Source organism: Poecilia latipinna, unplaced genomic scaffold (genome assembly GCF_001443285.1).
Source record: "Poecilia latipinna isolate Pla-1442-1.1 unplaced genomic scaffold, P_latipinna-1.0 Scaffold444, whole genome shotgun sequence".
NCBI lineage: Eukaryota > Metazoa > Chordata > Actinopteri > Cyprinodontiformes > Poeciliidae > Poecilia > Poecilia latipinna.
In genome coordinates, this window is record NW_015113060.1 from 4,110 (window position 1) to 23,369 (window position 19,260).

Consider the following 19,260-nt stretch of genomic DNA (forward strand, 5'->3'; position numbering starts at 1 on the left):
TTCCCTTTATTCATTTTCCTCTGTTCAAACAGAGAACCAAAGGTTTTAGTCTGTGAAAAGACTGAAGTCAAGATTGCTTGGTCAAACGTTCACTTGTAACTTTGAAAAACATATTAAGACAAAACAAACATCGTCTCAAGGCATTTTTTTTAGGACAAATTCCTTCCATGAGCCTCTCTTTAAACACGACAGAGTCAGACTTCATAGCTATAATTTATTTTCAGACATTAAGCATGTTACTTTGGAAACCAGCAAACAAGTAAAGTTTTTTTGTTGTTGTTGTTCAGCAGCTTGAAGAGTCAGCAGTACCACCTTTGAAGAACACATTACATCTACACAGTATATTTCTCTTATTTGGTTGGACCTTTTAGTTTCTTCAGCCTTCTCCCTCTTCCCCCTCCTGGCTTCTCCCCCTTCCTCTTCTCCCTCCCCTCCCCGTCTTCTTGTGGTAGTAGCATTTTGCGAGTTCTGTCACACACCGACAGAACTCGCGGAAGTTCACCTCTCCGTCGTGGTTTTTGTCCAGCATCTCCATTGCTTCCTCGATGTCACCTGCACTGATTTTATCCTGGAGAGGATGCAAACATAACAGTTATAGCAGCAGCAGGAACAATGAAAATGATGTGCACAAACGGTTGCACACATTTTCTTAGTTAAGCTGCTACACCTTTAAGTCGGGGCTCTGGATTTCCTGTTCGAAGAGCTTTTTGAGCTCCTCCTTGTTCAGCTGACATTTCTTGCCACCGTCGTCAGCATACTCCATAAAAATGTCTACAATGTTTGTGATGACCTGATCCATGCGGGCCATTGTGGAGTCTGGACAAAACAAGGATTTAAAGTTGCAAGAAATGTAAGGAAAAGATTTAAAGAACTTAATCTAAGAACATTTGATCATACACGCAAGCATGGGAATAATAAAAGATAATTAAAGGTAAATACTGCAAGATTTAGCAACTTTTTATAATCAACATTAAATAATCTTCATGCTTTTGTTTTGCTGTTGTTTTTTTTTCTTCTTCATAAAGCTCAGCCTGAGTACTCACCTGACAGTCTGCGTCCACCAGGTGAAGAGAGGTTTCTCCTGTGTCAGCAGCTTGGTCCCAAACTGAGACTGCCGCAGGCTTGAGAGGAAAGACGTTCTCTTAAACAGTGGGGAACGCTGTGTGTGACTCACACGAACACACATGAATGGAAATAGCCACACACACGCACCATGAGTGATTCATGCATATGGAATACGCCTCACTCCACCCAGGCCAGCATCACAAGCTCTGTCTTTAATGTGTAAAGCACCCCCCAGCAGAAACAGGCAAACATTTATGTCTGTGTACAGAAATAACTTACAAGCTTTTTGTTTTGTTTGTTTTCTTTCTTATAGGCAGATCATTTTGAATATATTGCTCATAAACTGCTGCATGAGTTCTGCTACAAACTGAGCTTGATCACTTAAGGCTGGAAAATTCCACTTTTAATGAAAACCAGCTCAGCGTAATCTTGAAGAAATGAATGGAAGCTTGTTGTTTGGGGCTTATATCAATGCAGAACCTCTGTGTGTGCATGCATGTGATGAGTACCTTTCTATCTGATTTAGACCAGGCATTTACTAATAAATCAGGGTGGCGTTTTATTTCAGGCTTGCTGCTTCCAAGAAATTGTGGTTCTGACTGTGATTCTTTGTGCATTGGTCTCTGGTGGTTTTTTATTCATTTCCCCGTGATCATTTTCACAAGAAATGGATTGTTGTAATTGTAAGAAGTGACACATCCGGGCCTCATAAAGGATCTGAAACTTAAGGTAAACTCATTGTGCAAGGTTATTTTTTTTACAGTGACTTATAGAAGAGCATATCCTTGTCATTTTTCTACTGTTTATTATTACAAAAATTCTGAAAACAATGTGCTATTTCTCATGGACTGCGTTATCTTGGCCAGTCAAAAACATTAAATAAGTTGAAGCTTGTGGCTTTAACATACTCCTATGTGAAAGTAGGGAACGGGAGACTTTGCAGAAAGGTGTATGTGTTTTTGCTGCAAGTAGTCTGCAAACTTACAATTTTGTTGCAATAATAAACAAAAAATGAGAACAGTTCGACACATACAACACTGTCATGGTGATTCTCAAACAACTGTAAACGGATAAACTGACATAATCATCTGAAGGACGATGCATCGCTCAGCTCCTGTGTCATGTGTTTGCTGGATTTTACTCCTGAGTTTTATGCTCCTTATTCCATGTACAGACTTAAGACCAAAGGCTTCTTATTTTGTTAGGCTTCTGCACATTTATGACTTTTAAAAACATCCACTGCATGCTCGTAGTTAAAGTTTGAGGAAAAGCAAAGCTGTACCCATCGTGACTATTTTAAGGAAATCCGGCTGATGGGAAGCATAAAGAAAAGGAGAATGGTTTAATACCTTTTTCAAAAAACTGTAACTCAGAAATATATATATAAAAAAAATACTTTGTTAAAATATAGCTTTCATGTTACAAAATCTACCATGAATGAGCGTCCTGACTATTCCCTTGAGCATGTATGATCTGAGCCTTTTTACTGTATTCTGCTTGGTGTGACTCATTCTGGTTTTTTCCACTCCTCTGTTCCAAGGCAGTGGGCTGGAAGCACTTTTCACTTCAATTTAACCCCCACCAAGTTCCCTCTGTGGATCAGTTCACTCTTAAACCAGGCCATATTACCTTCACCTATTGTGGACTGATCACATTTCCCTTGCAGGAGAGGGTAAGGAAACTAAGCCTTCATATCATATGTTGCTGAAGACAAAAACATTAAACTTTTTTAGCACCACATTGTCCAGGAGATGCTTTACAGTTTCACTGCTGGAGAGGGACTCCTGCACCTCCTCAGGGTTAAATCCACAACCTGAACATGTAAGAGCTTTTATCTTTATGTGATTCAGAATTTAGGAGTACACTTATCAGCACAGTAATTTATTTATTATTATTATTATTTTTGTTTTTCACAATGTGTTGCTGTTGTTACGCTAAGACAAATGCATCATGTTTGACTACATACTCATTTCTCCTCAGTGATCCACAGGTTAAATCTCATCTCTCTGTTGACGAGTTCTGGCTGCAGCCAAAAGAGCGGGTCTGTTTTAGATGAGTTAAAGCCTGATTTCATTGGTTTGGCCTTTAATTTGGGCTGGAGCCATGTAGTGGAGAGTATCGCTGTTTTGTTTGGTGCTCGCTTTATTTAACAGCTCTGGCAACTTATTCAGACTTCGCTGGTGTTTTAAAAGCCCCTGAACCAAATATGAGCGATGCAGGAGAGCTGGAACATAAACCTATTTTTATATGTGGATTACTCAGTTATTACCAGGAAAGGCTGCAGGTTTATATCCAGAGCTGGACCCAGGGTGCATGGGGTCCTAAAACAAATTCAGTTCGGAGCCTCACTTCCTGCTCAGCCTTACAACCCACCTATCATCACACTGTTCACGATTGATTATTGTAACCATGATTCTATAGATAAATATTATTGAGGACCAAAAGTATCGCTCAGCAATTACTTCATAATTGGCTATAAAAAATGAGAGGCAAAACTTAAATAGAACTGTAATAAACTCATTAAATGAATGAAAAAAAAAAAAAAAATCATCCATCTCGATTCAGATGAGCCAAATCTGGCTCATCTGATAATCAATGATCAAAACTTGAATTCAATAAATGCTAAAATCGTATTGAATTAAATGTATTTAAGGATTTAATATTCCCTGTGTTACATGAAACTACATAAAAACTCACCAACTTTTTAATACATATTTTGTCTGTAGTTTTAAAAATGACAATGCTGTTGTGTGGTAAACTCTAACTAAAATTTTAATTCACAGGAATGTTTCTAGTTGCTCTTGAAATACATTAAAACAGGAAATGTGAATATTTAACAACATATTATTAAAGCATAATGTGTCTGCTTTTATCTAAAATCTTTTTGTTTAATAAAGCTACTTTTACTTGGGCGTGAGTTTAAAGCCCCTCAACCTCCAGGTTCTGCTTTACGCCCCTGCCTGTGAGAGGGGCCACCGTCCCACAGGCAGGGATTGCAATCTTATTGTGGTAAAGGGGTTTGGTGCCTCAGTGACCCTAAGAACAATACAGCAGGAGCTTCAGCTTCGGATGGGACTCCCAGGCTGGACAGGTGTTGGGGGAGAGGCCTGATAAAACGCAACCAACTTTTGCGTTGCTGGACACAGTTTACCCCAATCCGATGAAGACTTCCCATCAATAAAACACTACTCAACAATAACAATACATATGCCGGAGCATAATATGTAGGCCTATGCATGTTCCCTTTACAGTTCTTCCTGCCCCCATAGAACTTGCTGTCTTAAGACTGATTGTTTTAAGACAATCAGTCTTAAAACTGATTGTGTAGTTTTAAGACTACACAATCAGGTATATAAACCCACTCCCACGAACGGTGAGTCGTCAGGAAACGCCTTAGGGAATGTCGTCATCCTGCCTGAACATGAATTACATTCCACGTCTGAAACTGAACGATATGGAAACATTACATGACAGCAAATCACACCACTAATTAGATTACAATTCAAGTATACTTTTTTGATTCCGATGGGAAATAAAATCTAATAACAACTTCCTGTTATAATTTTATCTTCCCTCAGGACTAGCATTCCTGAGGGACTAACATCCCTCAACTACCAGCTACCAAAGAAGCAACATGTTTCAAATAGTTGCTTCTTTGATATTTTCTGGAGAACACTGGTCTGCAAAGTGAAGCTTCAAGAGCAAAAACAGACATAAAAGGTGTAGAGGTTGTTTCCAGAAGTAAATGGTAAGTGAAAGAAGGTTCTCCAGTAATCTCCAGTCACTTTCAGACCTAAACCATTACACCAAAACAAAAATTAGAAGCAGGTACTGAAGCACACATCTTTTTGATGTCCCTCCATGTAAAGACTGTAGAGCAACTTATAGAATAAATCGAAATGCATTTTAATTTAACTTCTTACTTGAAGCTTAGAGGTTGAGGAAGCTGATTGGAAATCAAGATTTGAGATGACGGAAATCTCCTGATAGACTCTTTTTTTTTTTTTGGCAAGCTTGAACACTTGAAGTGCTAAAAAACAACTTTATTAGTATGTTTCAGCTTATTGCCTTCACCAGGGACCTGTGAGATGTGTCATAATTAAAAAAATAAATAAAAACAATAAAGTGAGTACAGTCTTTCCTTGAAGTGAAATTGAAGTTGCTTAAGTTGGTGCACAAAAAAAAATAAAAAATAAAAAAAAAATGCCTGAACAACTTTTAGGAATTACCTGCCATCTAGTGGAGAAAATTAGGTACAAAACACATCTTGCTACCAATGCTTTTATTAACTAACATCTGAATTGCTTAGTTTCCACAAAGCCTCTTTGATGGCTCACATTGTAGAGTCAGACATTTTCCAACTTCTTAGAAAATAAATTAATATTAGGTTTTGCAAACAGAAGCTAATTTTATTGTACCACATAGCAAAAGTAGGAGCAGAAAAGCTCTAGATAAATGCAGCACAAGTGGCTAAAAAAACTGATTGCTATTTTAAAAGAAAAACTAATATATTACACAGATCCATTACATAAAGGGTGTAATATTTCAAATGATGAACATAGCCTATATGTAATGAAAACTAAAAATTATGTGTTGCAGAAAGTTGTAATAATTTTAATATATTTTGAATTATAGCATATTAATAGAAGTAATAGAATTAGAGTGGAACCAGCCACAGCGATAACCACAGCCTTAAGAGGATTGTCATGCAAAATCCATTCAAGAAATTAGGAGGGCTTCTAAAGAAGTGGACTGAAGCTGCAGCCAGTGCATCAAGAGTCATCGTGCCCAGATGAATCTTATCTTGAACCAGAAGCACAGCCAGGAAAGTACAAGGAGTACTTTATGCTTCCTTCTGCTGATAAACTTCATGGAGTTGCTGATATCATTTTCTTGCAGGACTTGGCACCTGCCCACACTGCAAAGGCTGACTTAATGATCTTCCTGTTTTTGGTTGGCCAGCAAACTTCCCTGACCTGAACACTGTAGAGAACCTACAGAGTACTGTCAAGAGGAATCTGAGAGACATCAGACCAAACAATGCAGATGACCTGAAGACAGCTGTCAAAGCAGCCTGGGCTTCCATCTCACCTTTGCAAAACCACAGCCTTATCCTCTCTGCAGCGCTGCATAATGAAACCAGCCAATAACTGACTGCATAGGAATGAACCTTCTTTTCAGAAGACTGACATATTGGTTGAAAATATCATTTTTTAAAATGATCCCATGTAACATTTACATAATTTTTGAAGCACTGAACTTTGGGGTTTTGTGATTGGCATTCCAAAGGCCTAATCATGAAGATTACAAACAATAAAGGTTTTAAATATTTCACTCCATTTGTATTGAGCTTATCAAAATAAGAGTTTCACTTTCTGAAATGAGTGACAAGAGACATTTAACTTTTTGATGATATTTCATTTCTTGAGCTGTACTCAAAATTAAGCATTTCCTCTAAGCTGCACTTTATACCTTTATTTTGAAAATCCCACCCCCACCACTGTATGGTTCTATTGACAGAAAAAAAAAAAAATTCTTTATTTTTACTGCATAGTTGTCTATGTTTTCTTTTGCATGTTTGCACACACATAAACAGCCTAGGTTTAAACGCTAGGCTATTTAAACCTTAGACCAAACATTTTCTGTGAACATGCAAAGTATTTGAGACATGCACAAACGTGCCAAAGAAAGACGATTTTCTTATGTGTTAATATAATCTTTATTTATGTTACCTCTTAAAGTGAAAACATTAGCACACAGTTCAACACCTCTTTATATTTCTTTCTGATCTTGTATTTTGTTGGGGGATGTTCCATTTTCATTGGCAGGAATTTGACTGATTTGGATTGTGTTGGTTTATTTGCCTTTTCTTTTCAATTTAACATCCTTTTGTGTTGCAATTTCCATTGCTCACACGACGTTAACAACCAAAGAATTAATTGTTCTGTTGAAATAATGAAAGTTGTTATAAAGCTGAGGTGTAGACTGAGTATTTGAAAGTACAATATTACACACTTAACAGTTAATTATTTAAGCAAGTCTAACAATTTCTTTAACTAACAGGTATTTTTACTTGCACAATCAAACAACTCAAAAAGCCTTTGCTTCTGAAAAACTGATTACTTCATGTTTTTTTATTTAACCTTTACTCTACAAAGATAGAAAACACCCGTTGAGATTAAAAACCTATTTTTCAAGCGACTCCTGTCCAAGACGCAGCAACAAATACAATCCAGAAAAATAAACCGTTCCATCAGGTACAGGTGTCTGTTTCCTTCTCCAAGTCTTGTGGCACCATCTTCTGGCCAAAATAAAAATATTTAAACCACAAGATATTCGTCAGGGTTTCCATTCCCTAATAGCTGTAAAATGTAGAAACTGTAATCCAGGTTTCGGTTTAAAGCTTCCTGAGTCGACTCTCTCAGTCTTTGCTGAGCAAAGAATCATCTGCACAGAAAACCTGAACAGCTTTTTGCTTTCGTGGTTCTCAAACTGGGGTAAAAGTTCCCAAAACGTATTTGGGCTACGTTTTGAAATGATACAAGTGAATGAATTACCTGTAATGCTGAGTTTGTTAGAACAAACAGACAATGTGGAAAACTTCAAGAATATTTTACCAATATGTAAAAGCTGCTGGCTACGTAGGACGTTTAGTTTACATTCTCACCTTCTGGGAATTAGGAAAATAAATATTCTTGGTGTTTAATACAGCTAAATCTTACGACATGCAAAAATAGTGGATTTAGCAAGATTTCTTTGGATAACATCGTAGAGGGCCTGCAGAAAAGAATGTCTGTTGTCAGGGAGGAACCGCGTCATGAATTAACTTTGGCACACAGGCCGTGTCTCAAATGAGCAGGCAGCGAGGAGACATCTCAAGTCATCTCCCTCAGAGAAACACTAAAACTTAAAGACAAACAAACTAACATCACATAATACTAACAATAGTTGCAATTTAATTAGTAGAATACCATTTAGTCAAAATTAACATGACTTGAAGTAGTCTAATTTGTAGTTTTATAGTAAAAACTACATGGAGCCCAAGAGGATGCAAAAGTTCTGTACCACTTTGCGTACCAGGCTTCATGTCAATTTAAAATTACTGCACTGATCTGTATTTGTAGGAATTTGCCCGGCAGGAAATAAAATGGGTTTAAGACAGGTTAGCTTTTGGTTGAACTCTGGTAAAAGACTAGAGGCTTTGTTCCAACCAGGAATTAGGAGTAACATCACATTTCAAAGTGGCATAAGAAGAGCTTGCTCTAAATTGCTCTCCCTTGTCTAGATAGAGAAGCACCACATCCCTGAAATTAAACAGGTCTCAGAAGGCAATAAAATTGCCCAAACTGAGTAATTTGAAACTGGGTCTATCCATACAAGGAGAACAACACGCCTTAATCGCATAATTGCATAAATTAAAACAAAGGAAACACCCTTTTGAATAAAAGTAAGGGCCCCAGAGGAACAAATCAGATTTGCTATTTGCAGCCGCATGGCAATCTCCAAAAAACATGTTTTTTTTGCCTTTTTCCTGTCTTTCTTTCTTCTTCTTTGCTATTTGTCTCATGCAAATGAATGTCTGTTTTAGAGTATTTGAAGTGTCTGTGTTGTCAGTGTAATTTTTACACTTTTAAATGTTAAACTCTGAAAATGCATGACGTGGAGCTCTGATTGTTAACTCTGCGTGGCTTTTGTTTCCACGCATGGCATCATTGAATCCGGGAGCACAAGAGAATATATCGAGCCAGAAGCTAAAGATATTATTCTCTTAATAACCTTCACCATGGTGCAACCTGGTCAGTGAGGATGAACTGTTAATTCAATAGCAACAGAAGCGTTGGCTTCCCTTTTCAACAACAAAAAATAAAAATGGCAATATGATTAATGAAAATGATTGAAAAATAATGCAAAACAAACTAATCATGTATTTTTTGCATTTTATCCTAACGCTGTAGTGGATTTACAAAAAGAAGATGTACGGTATAATACTTTTAGAAATGCCAGTGCTAGTTAAGCCGTTTTGTTTTAATGTGATCATCAAATCTATGAATGAATGCAGGAATCTATAGAACCTTAGAGTAGGTGAGAAACCAACTTTCAATAAAGTTAACCAACTGTGACGACCTGTTTGAAATATATGATCAAATATATACAAACTTTTTGCCCATTTTTGTCTTTTATTTTTTAACACATGAATGAAAATGTTTGCAATTGTTTGTAGAATGGTTTGACATGTCTATCAGCACTGTAATACTTGGAAATGTAATATCTGCAGAGGAGTGCCTTTGAGAGCCACTGCTGACGTGTGCTGAACAATGTTCTTTCAGTTTAAAACAAATGAAAGTTTCTTCTTTTTAGCCATCTGGGTTAATCCAGTTCAGTTTATTTATACAGCGCAAATTCACAAAAAATGTCGTCTTGTTATTAAAAAATGGAGTTAAGTTCCGTTTATTATTGAAGTCAGTAAAAAGGTTTTCTGTCTAAGGGAACCCAGCAGGTTGCATCATGTCACTGACTTTACACCAATTCCTCCCACTGGACAGGCATGTAGCAACAGTGGCTGGCCGACTCCATTGAGTCACGTGTTTTGCAGCAACCCATCAGTGAGAATGCACGTAGCGACAGTGGAGAAAACAAATCCCCTTTAATCGGTCAGAAAAAAAAAAAAAAAACCTCTCCACCAGAACCTGCCTCATGGCGAACCACAATCTGCTGCAATCAACCGGAGGTTTGAGAAAACAGAGCAGAGACTGACTCAGTATTTTCTACGTTAAAGAAAAATAAAATCTTTCTTTCTCAGTGTTCTGATAACATGTTCTGGATTTACATACCCATCTTCCATCTTGCTGTGTTCTGACACAACACACAGAAAAAGCTCCATGGTTTATATGTTTGTTGTTAAAACTCGAACACGTAAGGTTTTTATTGGCCTACTAGAACTTAAGCCTGTTGAGCCCTCAATAAGTCAATTTCTGCAGCTTAATAGAGAGCTGCCTCAGCTAAAGATTGAAGAAGGATTTATGTGTAAGATGAGTATCAGATGTGAACTTGTCAAAGCTCCAAGTTCTTTCAAAAGTATTTTTCAGTACTGGGAGAACTTCTCCATCCTAAAACGATAGCATGTGTCATTGCATAAAGCTACAGCAAGATGCAGGCAAAAAACAACAACAAAGTAAATAGAGTAATCAAGCAAACAGTGAATATTTTCAAAGGTTACTTTTTAATGTGTCATACAACTCAGAAAAATACTCTTAATCTTAAACAATTCGTTGGTCTTTTGCCAGCTCTTCACTTCTTGCCCTTGTTTTCGTGGTGCAAAGCGTAATGCTTTTCACAGGCGATTGTCAGTCCAGCGACGAAGGGAACAAATTCCTCAAAGTCCAGCTCATCGTCCTTGTTCTGGTCCAGATCCTTGATGATGCTCGACACCGTGTCGGGGTTTTTCTGGGTCTGAAACAGAGTCGAGCAGAAAAGCAAGAAGTTACATGCATCCACTGATTCATCATGTTGACAGGTCTTCGCCCTCGTGAGAGACAAAAGAGCCTTACTGTTAAGAAGTTGGGCAACTCTTTCTCCATCAGCTTTTTCAGCTCCTTCTTGCTCAGGGTCGTTTTATTGCCACCTTCCTTGGCGTAACGGTGAAACACCGTGATCAGGGACTCCATGGATTTCTCCAACTCGGTCATGGCTGCAGCACAGAGATCTGAAAGGAGGGGGGAAAGAAACGAGGGGAGTCAAATTTCAGCTTTCTGAACTTATCTGCAGTTCTGTGTCAAAGAGTTCATTTAAAGCTTGAAAACACAATCAAACCCATTCTAGGAACTTTAAACTTTATTTAGCATGTCTTTAAAGCAGAGTGAGCATCTATATTTAATTTGGCTATGAAAGCGAGGTTGCAATCAGCTCCCAGTGCTTTCCCTAAAACCAACACGCTTCAGTGAGGATGTGGGTGTTGGTTCAACTGGCACTCAAACCAAATTCTTCTGAGCCGACATCATTTCTGGCACATAAAGTTAAACTTTCTTCCATCCGTTCCCCTTCTTCGTTTTGTTTATTCAAGATTATTTAATAGAAAATTAAAGGTGAAAACTAGACAAACAACAAAAGCACTATAAACTGAGACTATTATTACTGTAAGGCTCTACATAAAAGTCTGAAACTACTGGAAGATAAAGGTACCAACATTTTTATGTTTAAATAATCGTAAAAGCCTTACCAGATCGGGAGGGAGCAGAAACGTTGCAGTGCAGAGTGCTTGAGGTTTGTGATAGTTTATACAGGGAGGTACAGTCATCCAGGAAACGCCTAACATGATGAGGGCGAGGGAGGGGATACCGGAGGCAGAGAATGGAAAAATTGCAGGAAGCACCATCCCTGTTCGTGTTTTTTCCACCCAAATGCGACAGCAGGAATGAAATCTTTAAAGCAACTGACATTTTAATGTACTATGTTATACAGAAAAGAAGATTTTCTCTCTTTATGAAAACCTCTGGAACATTTTCAACAATAGAGCAACCCACAGAAATGTGTTCATCATGCCTGAAGGGAAACAACTTGTACTCTGATACCTGCACTGAACTATAATTTCCCCTTTGACCTTCTTGAAAGATTGGACCATAATCCTGTGTCTTTTATTTGGTTTTTATGTGATAGACCAACACACAGCTGCTTTTACAATTTACTTACAAGTTAAAATTTGAGAAGTGTGGCATGCTTTTATGCTTTTCACCTTCGTTCTGATTCAATACGATAAAATCAAGTCCTCGGTTCTTAATATTTCAAACTAAAAAACTGAAAAGCTGGTGTTTTTCATTTTGTTATGGAGAAACCTCACAGTCCTGTATCAACCCTGCTGACTCGACAAACACATTCCAAACTGACAAAAATGGTTGAACAAGAAAGTATTCAAAGGCAGAAGATCTCCGACAGTGGGAAGGGCAGGAAACATGTGCAGAGTGGCCACGCATGCAGTAACGTCTAAAGATTAAGACCCGACTCCTGCTACACACCCTCTGAACGTTCCACCCAGCCCTACCCATACGCCACACACCCTGTGACAGAAGAACAACACTTTCGTCATTTTTCACAATGTTTAATTACAAAATATGACATAACAGCAGCTGGAGGTGCTGAGAAGTGAATAGAAAACCTGACGGGTTGAGTTAATCTCTTCATAGCCGCCAGCACCTGGAAAAAGCAGATGAATGGAATGTAGAGAGCCGCTTTAAGTTTTACTCTCGGGGCCTTTCGTTTGACCTTGGGGCACTTTCAATATGTGTGAGAAAAACTGGGGAATTCCAAGAGAACCTACAGAGAATTATTTCTTGAATTATTTTCCCGATTTAAACCTGCAAAAGTAAACATCAGCACCTGATCCATTTATTTTAATTGGCTTCTTTCTTCAGATTTCTTAGTTCTTCCTTTTGCTCTTGCTGGCAGACTTGGCCGGTGTTACAACAGGAACAGGTGCTTGGTAGAGGGCGGCAGATATCTTGTTGATGTAATACAAGGCAAACAGGGAGAATATCAAGCTAAAAATAGGGGGAAAAAAGGGCACAAGATTAGGTGGTAACTGATAGAAACATGATATAAAGAAGTAAAACAATTGAGCAGAAAGCCTCTCACCAGGTGGTGACGCAGACCCGATGCACTAAACCAGAGGCAAACAGTGAGAGAAACAGGCACAGAAGAACTGAAAGCAGAACAAAAGAGAAGTGAATTTTGATGTAAATATCAAAATACATAATTTGTATATAGTTTGTTGTGAATACAGAGAAAGACATTTTGAACTTAACTCTTATTCAAATGAAGTTTAAACATATCAAAGCCATAAATCACATTAGGAAGAAAAAACAAAAACAAAACATAAACCTAGTCCTGATTATGAGTTCAGCTTTAATTATTTCATCACTTACTCTCTGGGAAAATCTTGGCTTGGAATCCTTTCCCAAACATCAGGTTTTCTAGATTGTTGAATGCCTGGAAATGAAGTTAAGTTGCAACAGCCCCAAGGAATTTGTGCATTCATATGCTCCAAAAAAAAAAAAAAAAAAAAAGAAAAAAAAAAAAAGGAAAGAAAGTTAAAAAACCACTGTAAAAATCTGAAATTCACAAAAAGGTGCATTTAAAACGTGCTTTCATCCTAAGGATACAGTGAGGGAGCAGATGAAAAGGACAGAGCCCAGGAACCCTCCGAGGATGGTGAGCCACTCTGTGGATCCCAGCTGTTTACTGAACATCTGCATCCCGGCAAAAACCAGCACTGAGAGCAGACTGGAGAGCACCAGAGAAGTGCCTGTGTTCACTGCTATAAACGACACACAACGGATTAGGAAATAGTAGAACTCAAATTCAAACCTTATGCATAAAATGTGTAAAGTGTAGAAGGGGATGAGCCAAAATGTGGAACTTGGGTTCTGATATTATTGTGTGTCGTATCTCAGAGGATGAAGAACACCTGTTGACTGCAACACCTTTCATTGTGCGCGTCCTACATTTAATTTCTCAGTGATCTTTGGTGGAAGGTACAGAGAAATAGCCACAAAAAAAGTGGCATAGATTTTTTTCTTGTTAAAAAAAAAAGACTAAATACTTGGCTATGTCAGTCGTAGAAATATACATACACCTTTTGCTATGATCAACAAAAAAATATGTAATTATTTCCCCCAGTAGTCATTACTGGGGAACATGATTACAGAGTGAAAACACTGTTGGAATTATGTAGATAAACTTCAATGGAGTAATGTATAATTAAATTATGCAATGAAAAGAAACAATGGTAATTTATTAATGCTTCATTCAGCTACAAATAGAGAGCTGTTCTCATGAAATAGATTAATAGATTAGTCTCAGTTAAAACACAGTATATGATCCCCTTAAAGTATTTATCACTTTAAGGGGAAAAGTAATTTAAAACTGCAGGTTTTCCTCCTCCCTCAGTTATTGACAAAAAACATAAAAGATAAAACAAACAGCAATGTAGCACAGATTAAAATGAGATTGACATTATTAAAGCTTTATTAAAACGACTTCCACAAACTAGGAAATGTAATGAGTGAAAGAAAAACACAATGAACGTACAATTACTATTAAAACAAGAAACAGTCAGGGGTACATTAACTGATAACGGTCAATGAAAAAAAAAAAAAAAAACAGGTGTTCACACATTTGCTGCTTTATTTTGTTGTAAAGGCAAAATCAGGATTAACAAAAGAGTAGCATTCAGTGTAAAAGGACAGAAAATTCAGGGTTAGCCAACAAAATCTTGTATTTGTATCTACTTTGCATTATAATATGTAGGAATCCTACATACCAAATTATATTTTAAGACTCAAATTTTCAGAGATCCATCGTTTTAGCTATTTTTTTTAAGTGTAAATACAAAAGTTCATAAGTAACGTATGACGGGAATATCTGCAGTGACCAGACGCTTTTGCCAAGGGTTACTGCAAAAGCGTCTGGTCTTTATTGTGACGACTGTTTTAAAAAACAGTCGTCACAATAAAAATCAAATATAGTTTCATTAAAAATCAAATATAGTTTCATTACATCGTAAGTTTAATTTTACTGCTCGTTCTTACGCCACGTCAGTGTTCGCACACAAACGTCTCCGACGTAGCAGCTAGCTTCAAGCAAGGATACAGCTTTGTTCAAAACTAGCATTTGAACAAAGCTGTATCTTTTTACCACAACTCTATATACACAAAACAGCGCAAACACACACTTTATTTCTTATGCAGAAACGTTGATTAATTAAAATAAACACTGCGGGTTGTTCTATGAGCCATTTAAGTTAGCATAAAATATTAGCATTAGCTAGCTTTACTGTTGCAGCACTCACTAGTTACAAACCTTTGAAAGACTGCACATCTGCTAAACTATTTTGTAGATTAATATCAAATTAAAATACATACCCATGGCTACAGGTTAATTATAAATCCTTGAGATGAAAGAGGAGTGGGAAGATTTACTCTCGCAAAGCCAGATAATTTAACCGGCACTAGGAACTGAAATAATCCGGAATGCAAAACAAGACGGACCTGTGGGCGGAGGACTGATTTTGGTCAAACTGCTTTTTAACTTCTTAACCATCACTCTAAACAAAGCTTACATTAGTCAATGGGTCCATGGCAGTTAAAGGGTTTTAGTATATCAACGCTGCAAAACTTACGCTTGATTTTTCATTACGTTTGATGCATTATAAAACATGGTATTTTTTTGTTAGCCTTATTTCTACACAGAACAATTTAAAGACCTAAATAAAAAAGAAAGGTGCATGAATACACCATTCTATGGATTTGAGAACAAAAATATTTAAATATTAAATTATCCAGTTAGAGATTATTAAAATATAAAAAAGTTGAAAGTTATGACATTATGCATTCCCTCCAAGAAACATAATTTCAATGCATCAGACAGCAGCCTAACTTATCAAAGTTTTAGGCCATGGATGCCTTCCTTCTCCAACACACCTTCATCACATTAATGGGCCATCACTAGGCCTCTGCAGAGCTGATGCGGGAATTCAGCCATTTGATTTAGTAGCGCTGGGGATGAGATGCATCTAAAAGCTGCAAGATAGTCAATCTCAAAGACTACTTAGGCACCCCATCTCCAGGAAATCCTCTCAATACACAAGTGTTATAAAAAAAATAAATAAATACAAAAATAATAATAATAATAATAACAATAAATAAACAGTATACTGAAAGCAGTTGTTTCCAATTTTATTCAAAATATACAAAATATGTACAAAAACAGCTTCTGTAATGTAATCTACTACAGTTTGCTAACAGCAGTGATTTTTAACATGAGTCAAATTCCTTTTTGTCAGACCATTATTCTTTACATCAATTATATATCATCTGCCAACTGCAACTGTTCTTACACTGAAACTTGTCTATTACCACGCTAATGTTACTTTTTCAATGTCACAAGCAATTTTTTTTTTATAAGGGTTTCTTCTTCAGTCCAACAACTGCTATAAGCAGAAGGATCTCCACGAAGGCCGGTACGACACTGCAAACAAAGACAGGGACATCAATGTAAGGCAAGAGCACTGCAGAACCACTGGGCTTGCATTCATTCAAAATTAGACTCAAAACTGAACCATTAGCTCACTACAACTCAAAGCCACACCAACCTGCAGCAGGCAAATATCACCCAATAAGTCCAGCATTCCCACTTCTCAAACACAAAGAAGGACAAGGACACAGATGCACAGCAATGGGCAGCCAGTGCTTGGGGGAAACATTTGTCAGGGAAAAACTCTCCTTCAATCATACAGCTGACACACTAACCTGCAAATAGCAAGGATCCACCAGTAGATGTCACAATCCCACTGTTCAAATAGAAAGAAAAGTAGAGCCACTGAGGCACTGGCATGGACTCCTGTTGCTATTGTAGACAAAATGTCAAACATAAGCAAGATGATAGTCATGGATCTTAACCTGTTAATACAATTACTTTGAAAAAATGTTTAATGCTGTATTTGTTTTGCTTTATTTCTAAGGAGATGCTTTACTTTATTGTATCCCTGATGGTTCTAGATTAGTCCCACATTTTGACTGGCATCGAGCCAATGAGTTTTACTGGACAGGAAATTTAAAAAAGGCGTTCACAAGAAACAAATGGTCACTAATGATCACAAGCTGTGGCAGGTTGAGGGTTGTTGAAAAAATAGAGCAACTAACAGAAGATACTTTAATCCAGAAATATATTTACTTATGAGTATGAGTTGTATGACTAAAACGAAGATAAAAGCAGATCCAACTATCAGAGTAAAGGATACAAAGAAGGCTTTGGCTGGAGTTAAACATGGACACTCCTGAAAAGAAACCAGTCAGCTCTATTGCAAACAGACCGAGGGTGACTCCTAGCCCCACCACCAATCTAAAAAAAGAGGAATATATTAAAAGATGTGTATTTAATTGTGTAAAATTAGTTTGTTTAACTTTTACTTACTTTTTGTCCTCAGTGTCATACTGCTCTTGGGTAAAATCCAAAGGTAAACAAGCTTTCACATTATTTTCCTGCAAGTAAAACATTAAAATAAAAGTATGTTGAATTGACAAATTGCTGAATTGTGCTTTAGTAATAAACTTGCCTTGCCTAAAAGCTAACTAAACATTTCTAAAAAGAAGTTAATATAATGGGGGGATTAAGTTAATGTGCCTCTGCACTTCAAACATTTCTCTCATACCGTTTTAAATTCCAACATAAAAGAAATTTTATGATAAGCTGCATTGTTTTTTATTCTGTACGGCTTAATTCAGTTTGTTTTTTTATTTTTTTTTTGCTTCAATTTACATTATTTTCATTGCTTTTTTTATTCGATAAATTTTTACTCTAACCTGAGATTTCTTATTGTTTTAATAACATTTTTTAAACTATTTATTTATTTTATTTTAAATAAGGATGTTGGTAAATAAAAATACACATAATTTGATGTGGTTAATTCAGCTACTGTACGTGAGAAAATAGAAATAAAAAATGTTTCAGGATGGTCTTAGAAGCATGACGACATGGTTAGAGTGTTGACTTGGACTGTACATTCCCAATATCTCAAATCAATTGAGCATCACTGGATGACCTAATCCACAGAGGCATCAGCTCACATGTTAAATAATTTAAAGAATCTACTGCCACATATCATAGTAGACATGTGGGGTCTATTAGGTCAGGACTCTTTTGCTAGCAAAAGAGGGGCCAAAACATTATTAAAAGAGTGGGTGTCATATTATGGATGGTCATTAATTGACGTTGGGACAAAATTCTTCCACTTCTGAGTATATTTAGGAAGCAAAAAAGTGTTTTGCTCATTCGCTGAAAATCTTTAAATTTGTTCTGTAATGAAATCGAACATGCGATATATATAAACCAATTAAAGCAACAACATAACAGAAAAGCATACAAAGATTTTTAATTACAAAATTACGTTGTCAATGCTAAAGGGTAATTAAGTAATACTAGATAGTAGTAATTTATATTTTTAAAAACGTATTTAGCAGTTTTGTTTCGTTTTACTGGTAAGATATACATAATATATAGTAAATAAAAACAACAACAACAATAACAAAAAGGTTTGTTACTAACCCTTGACCAAAAGATGGTGATAACGATGACAAGGTGAGCTATGAGGGTGAGAAACCGAGCAGGGACAAGACTGCTGACAGCCGACATACTAGCACTGTTGGCTTCAAGTTGTACCGAGTAAAGATGGACAACAGCGAAGCAGTAAACACTTACTAGCGCCCAACAGCCAAAGCTCCAGTTATTAAACACTGTGGAATGCCGCAAAGCTACATTAGCACATTGCTAAAATTAGTAGCTAACATTTAATAAGTAAGTAAATCATTAGTTTAAACTCTTGTTGTTCCAGAAACAATAGCTATATTTGGTTTACATCGCGGAAACATGAAGTTCTGATTAGAATATCCTTCGTTTACAAATGAAGCTAACTTAATTTTTTTCGCGTGTTTGCTACGCAGACGCTAACAACAGTTGCTACAACAACCACTTCATGTGTACGCTCGGTATTACTGACCGGACTTAAAACACATATTTAAACGTTCCGGTCTTCTGCGAAATTCTGTTCCCATGTGAAAATCTGTCCCCTGACCCCCTCGTGTCAGAAGCGCGCACTGCAGCCAGAGGGCGGATAAGACCATTTTCACCGAGCTTCTGATCGATTTCTCGGTCAGACGACTCACATAATCATGTCAAAGCTGTAACTTTCAGTTTAATCAACAGCTGCTGTTAAAAACAACAACAACAACAAAACTCTAATATAAATAAATGAATGAATAAACTTGGTCTTGTGTGGGGTTCTTTGTACACAGGCTTCTGGCAAATCCAGTTCAATACGACACATAACTGGATAAAATGTTTATTTTAATTGCTAATTTTTGATAGCTAAGTTTGAGCAATTATGTTAAATACCTTAAAATATGTCTCAATTATTCTGAGATTTAAGATAACATAGTTCCTCTCTTTTCAAATGAGGAAAAAATTGCTTGTGGATACCATTGGAGAGGGATTAACCACTCATTTTGAGATTGAGGTTGCTCAATCATAACATCACAGACAAATATCCTTGAGAATGTGAAAACATTTGCTCTTTAATTGCCTAAGTTACCTGGAAGGAACAAAATATTTCAGCTGTTTGAAATGATCTGCAGCGCATCATACATAACA

At 36.9% G+C, this 19,260-nt stretch overlaps 4 protein-coding genes and 1 long non-coding RNA gene across 6 annotated transcripts; all 5 read right to left on the bottom strand.

Moving 5' to 3' along the window:
* Positions 1–200: 200 nt before the first annotated feature.
* s100w (S100 calcium binding protein W) lies at positions 201–1,183 on the bottom strand. The gene is made up of 3 exons (XM_015038531.1): positions 1,044–1,183; positions 668–816; positions 201–568 (listed from the first exon to the last, which is right to left on the bottom strand). Exons 2-3 carry the CDS (start codon positions 806–808, stop codon positions 377–379), a joined length of 333 nt encoding a protein of 110 aa, XP_014894017.1. The 5' UTR covers positions 809–816; positions 1,044–1,183; the 3' UTR covers positions 201–376.
* Positions 1,184–10,266: 9,083 nt separating this feature from the next.
* s100a10b (S100 calcium binding protein A10b) lies at positions 10,267–11,389 on the bottom strand. The gene is made up of 3 exons (XM_015038526.1): positions 11,282–11,389; positions 10,614–10,768; positions 10,267–10,515 (listed from the first exon to the last, which is right to left on the bottom strand). The coding sequence occupies exons 2-3, from the start codon at positions 10,749–10,751 to the stop codon at positions 10,354–10,356; spliced, it is 300 nt and encodes a 99-aa protein (XP_014894012.1). The 5' UTR covers positions 10,752–10,768; positions 11,282–11,389; the 3' UTR covers positions 10,267–10,353.
* Positions 11,390–12,141: 752 nt separating this feature from the next.
* krtcap2 (keratinocyte associated protein 2) lies at positions 12,142–15,294 on the bottom strand. The gene is made up of 5 exons (XM_015038529.1): positions 14,979–15,294; positions 13,218–13,372; positions 12,981–13,044; positions 12,691–12,757; positions 12,142–12,596 (listed from the first exon to the last, which is right to left on the bottom strand). The coding sequence occupies exons 1-5, from the start codon at positions 14,980–14,982 to the stop codon at positions 12,476–12,478; spliced, it is 411 nt and encodes a 136-aa protein (XP_014894015.1). The 5' UTR covers positions 14,983–15,294; the 3' UTR covers positions 12,142–12,475.
* On the bottom strand, positions 14,224–14,971 carry LOC106951171 (uncharacterized). The gene is made up of 2 exons (XR_001425764.1): positions 14,543–14,971; positions 14,224–14,510 (listed from the first exon to the last, which is right to left on the bottom strand). It is a non-coding gene; the product is annotated as an uncharacterized LOC106951171 (long non-coding RNA).
* Positions 15,295–15,774: 480 nt separating the features above from the next.
* tmem107l (transmembrane protein 107 like) lies at positions 15,775–18,632 on the bottom strand. 2 transcript variants are annotated; one of them, XM_015038528.1, is made up of 5 exons: positions 18,160–18,632; positions 17,029–17,096; positions 16,856–16,956; positions 16,365–16,461; positions 15,775–16,083 (listed from the first exon to the last, which is right to left on the bottom strand). In XM_015038528.1, the coding sequence occupies exons 1-5, from the start codon at positions 18,244–18,246 to the stop codon at positions 16,014–16,016; spliced, it is 423 nt and encodes a 140-aa protein (XP_014894014.1). In that variant the 5' UTR covers positions 18,247–18,632; the 3' UTR covers positions 15,775–16,013. The 2 variants fall into 2 exon arrangements, with proteins under 2 accessions (XP_014894014.1, XP_014894013.1); XM_015038527.1 differs by lacking the exon at positions 16,365–16,461 and adding an exon at positions 16,208–16,304 and having other exon boundaries at positions 18,160–18,620.
* Between the last annotated feature and the right edge of the window lie 628 nt (positions 18,633–19,260).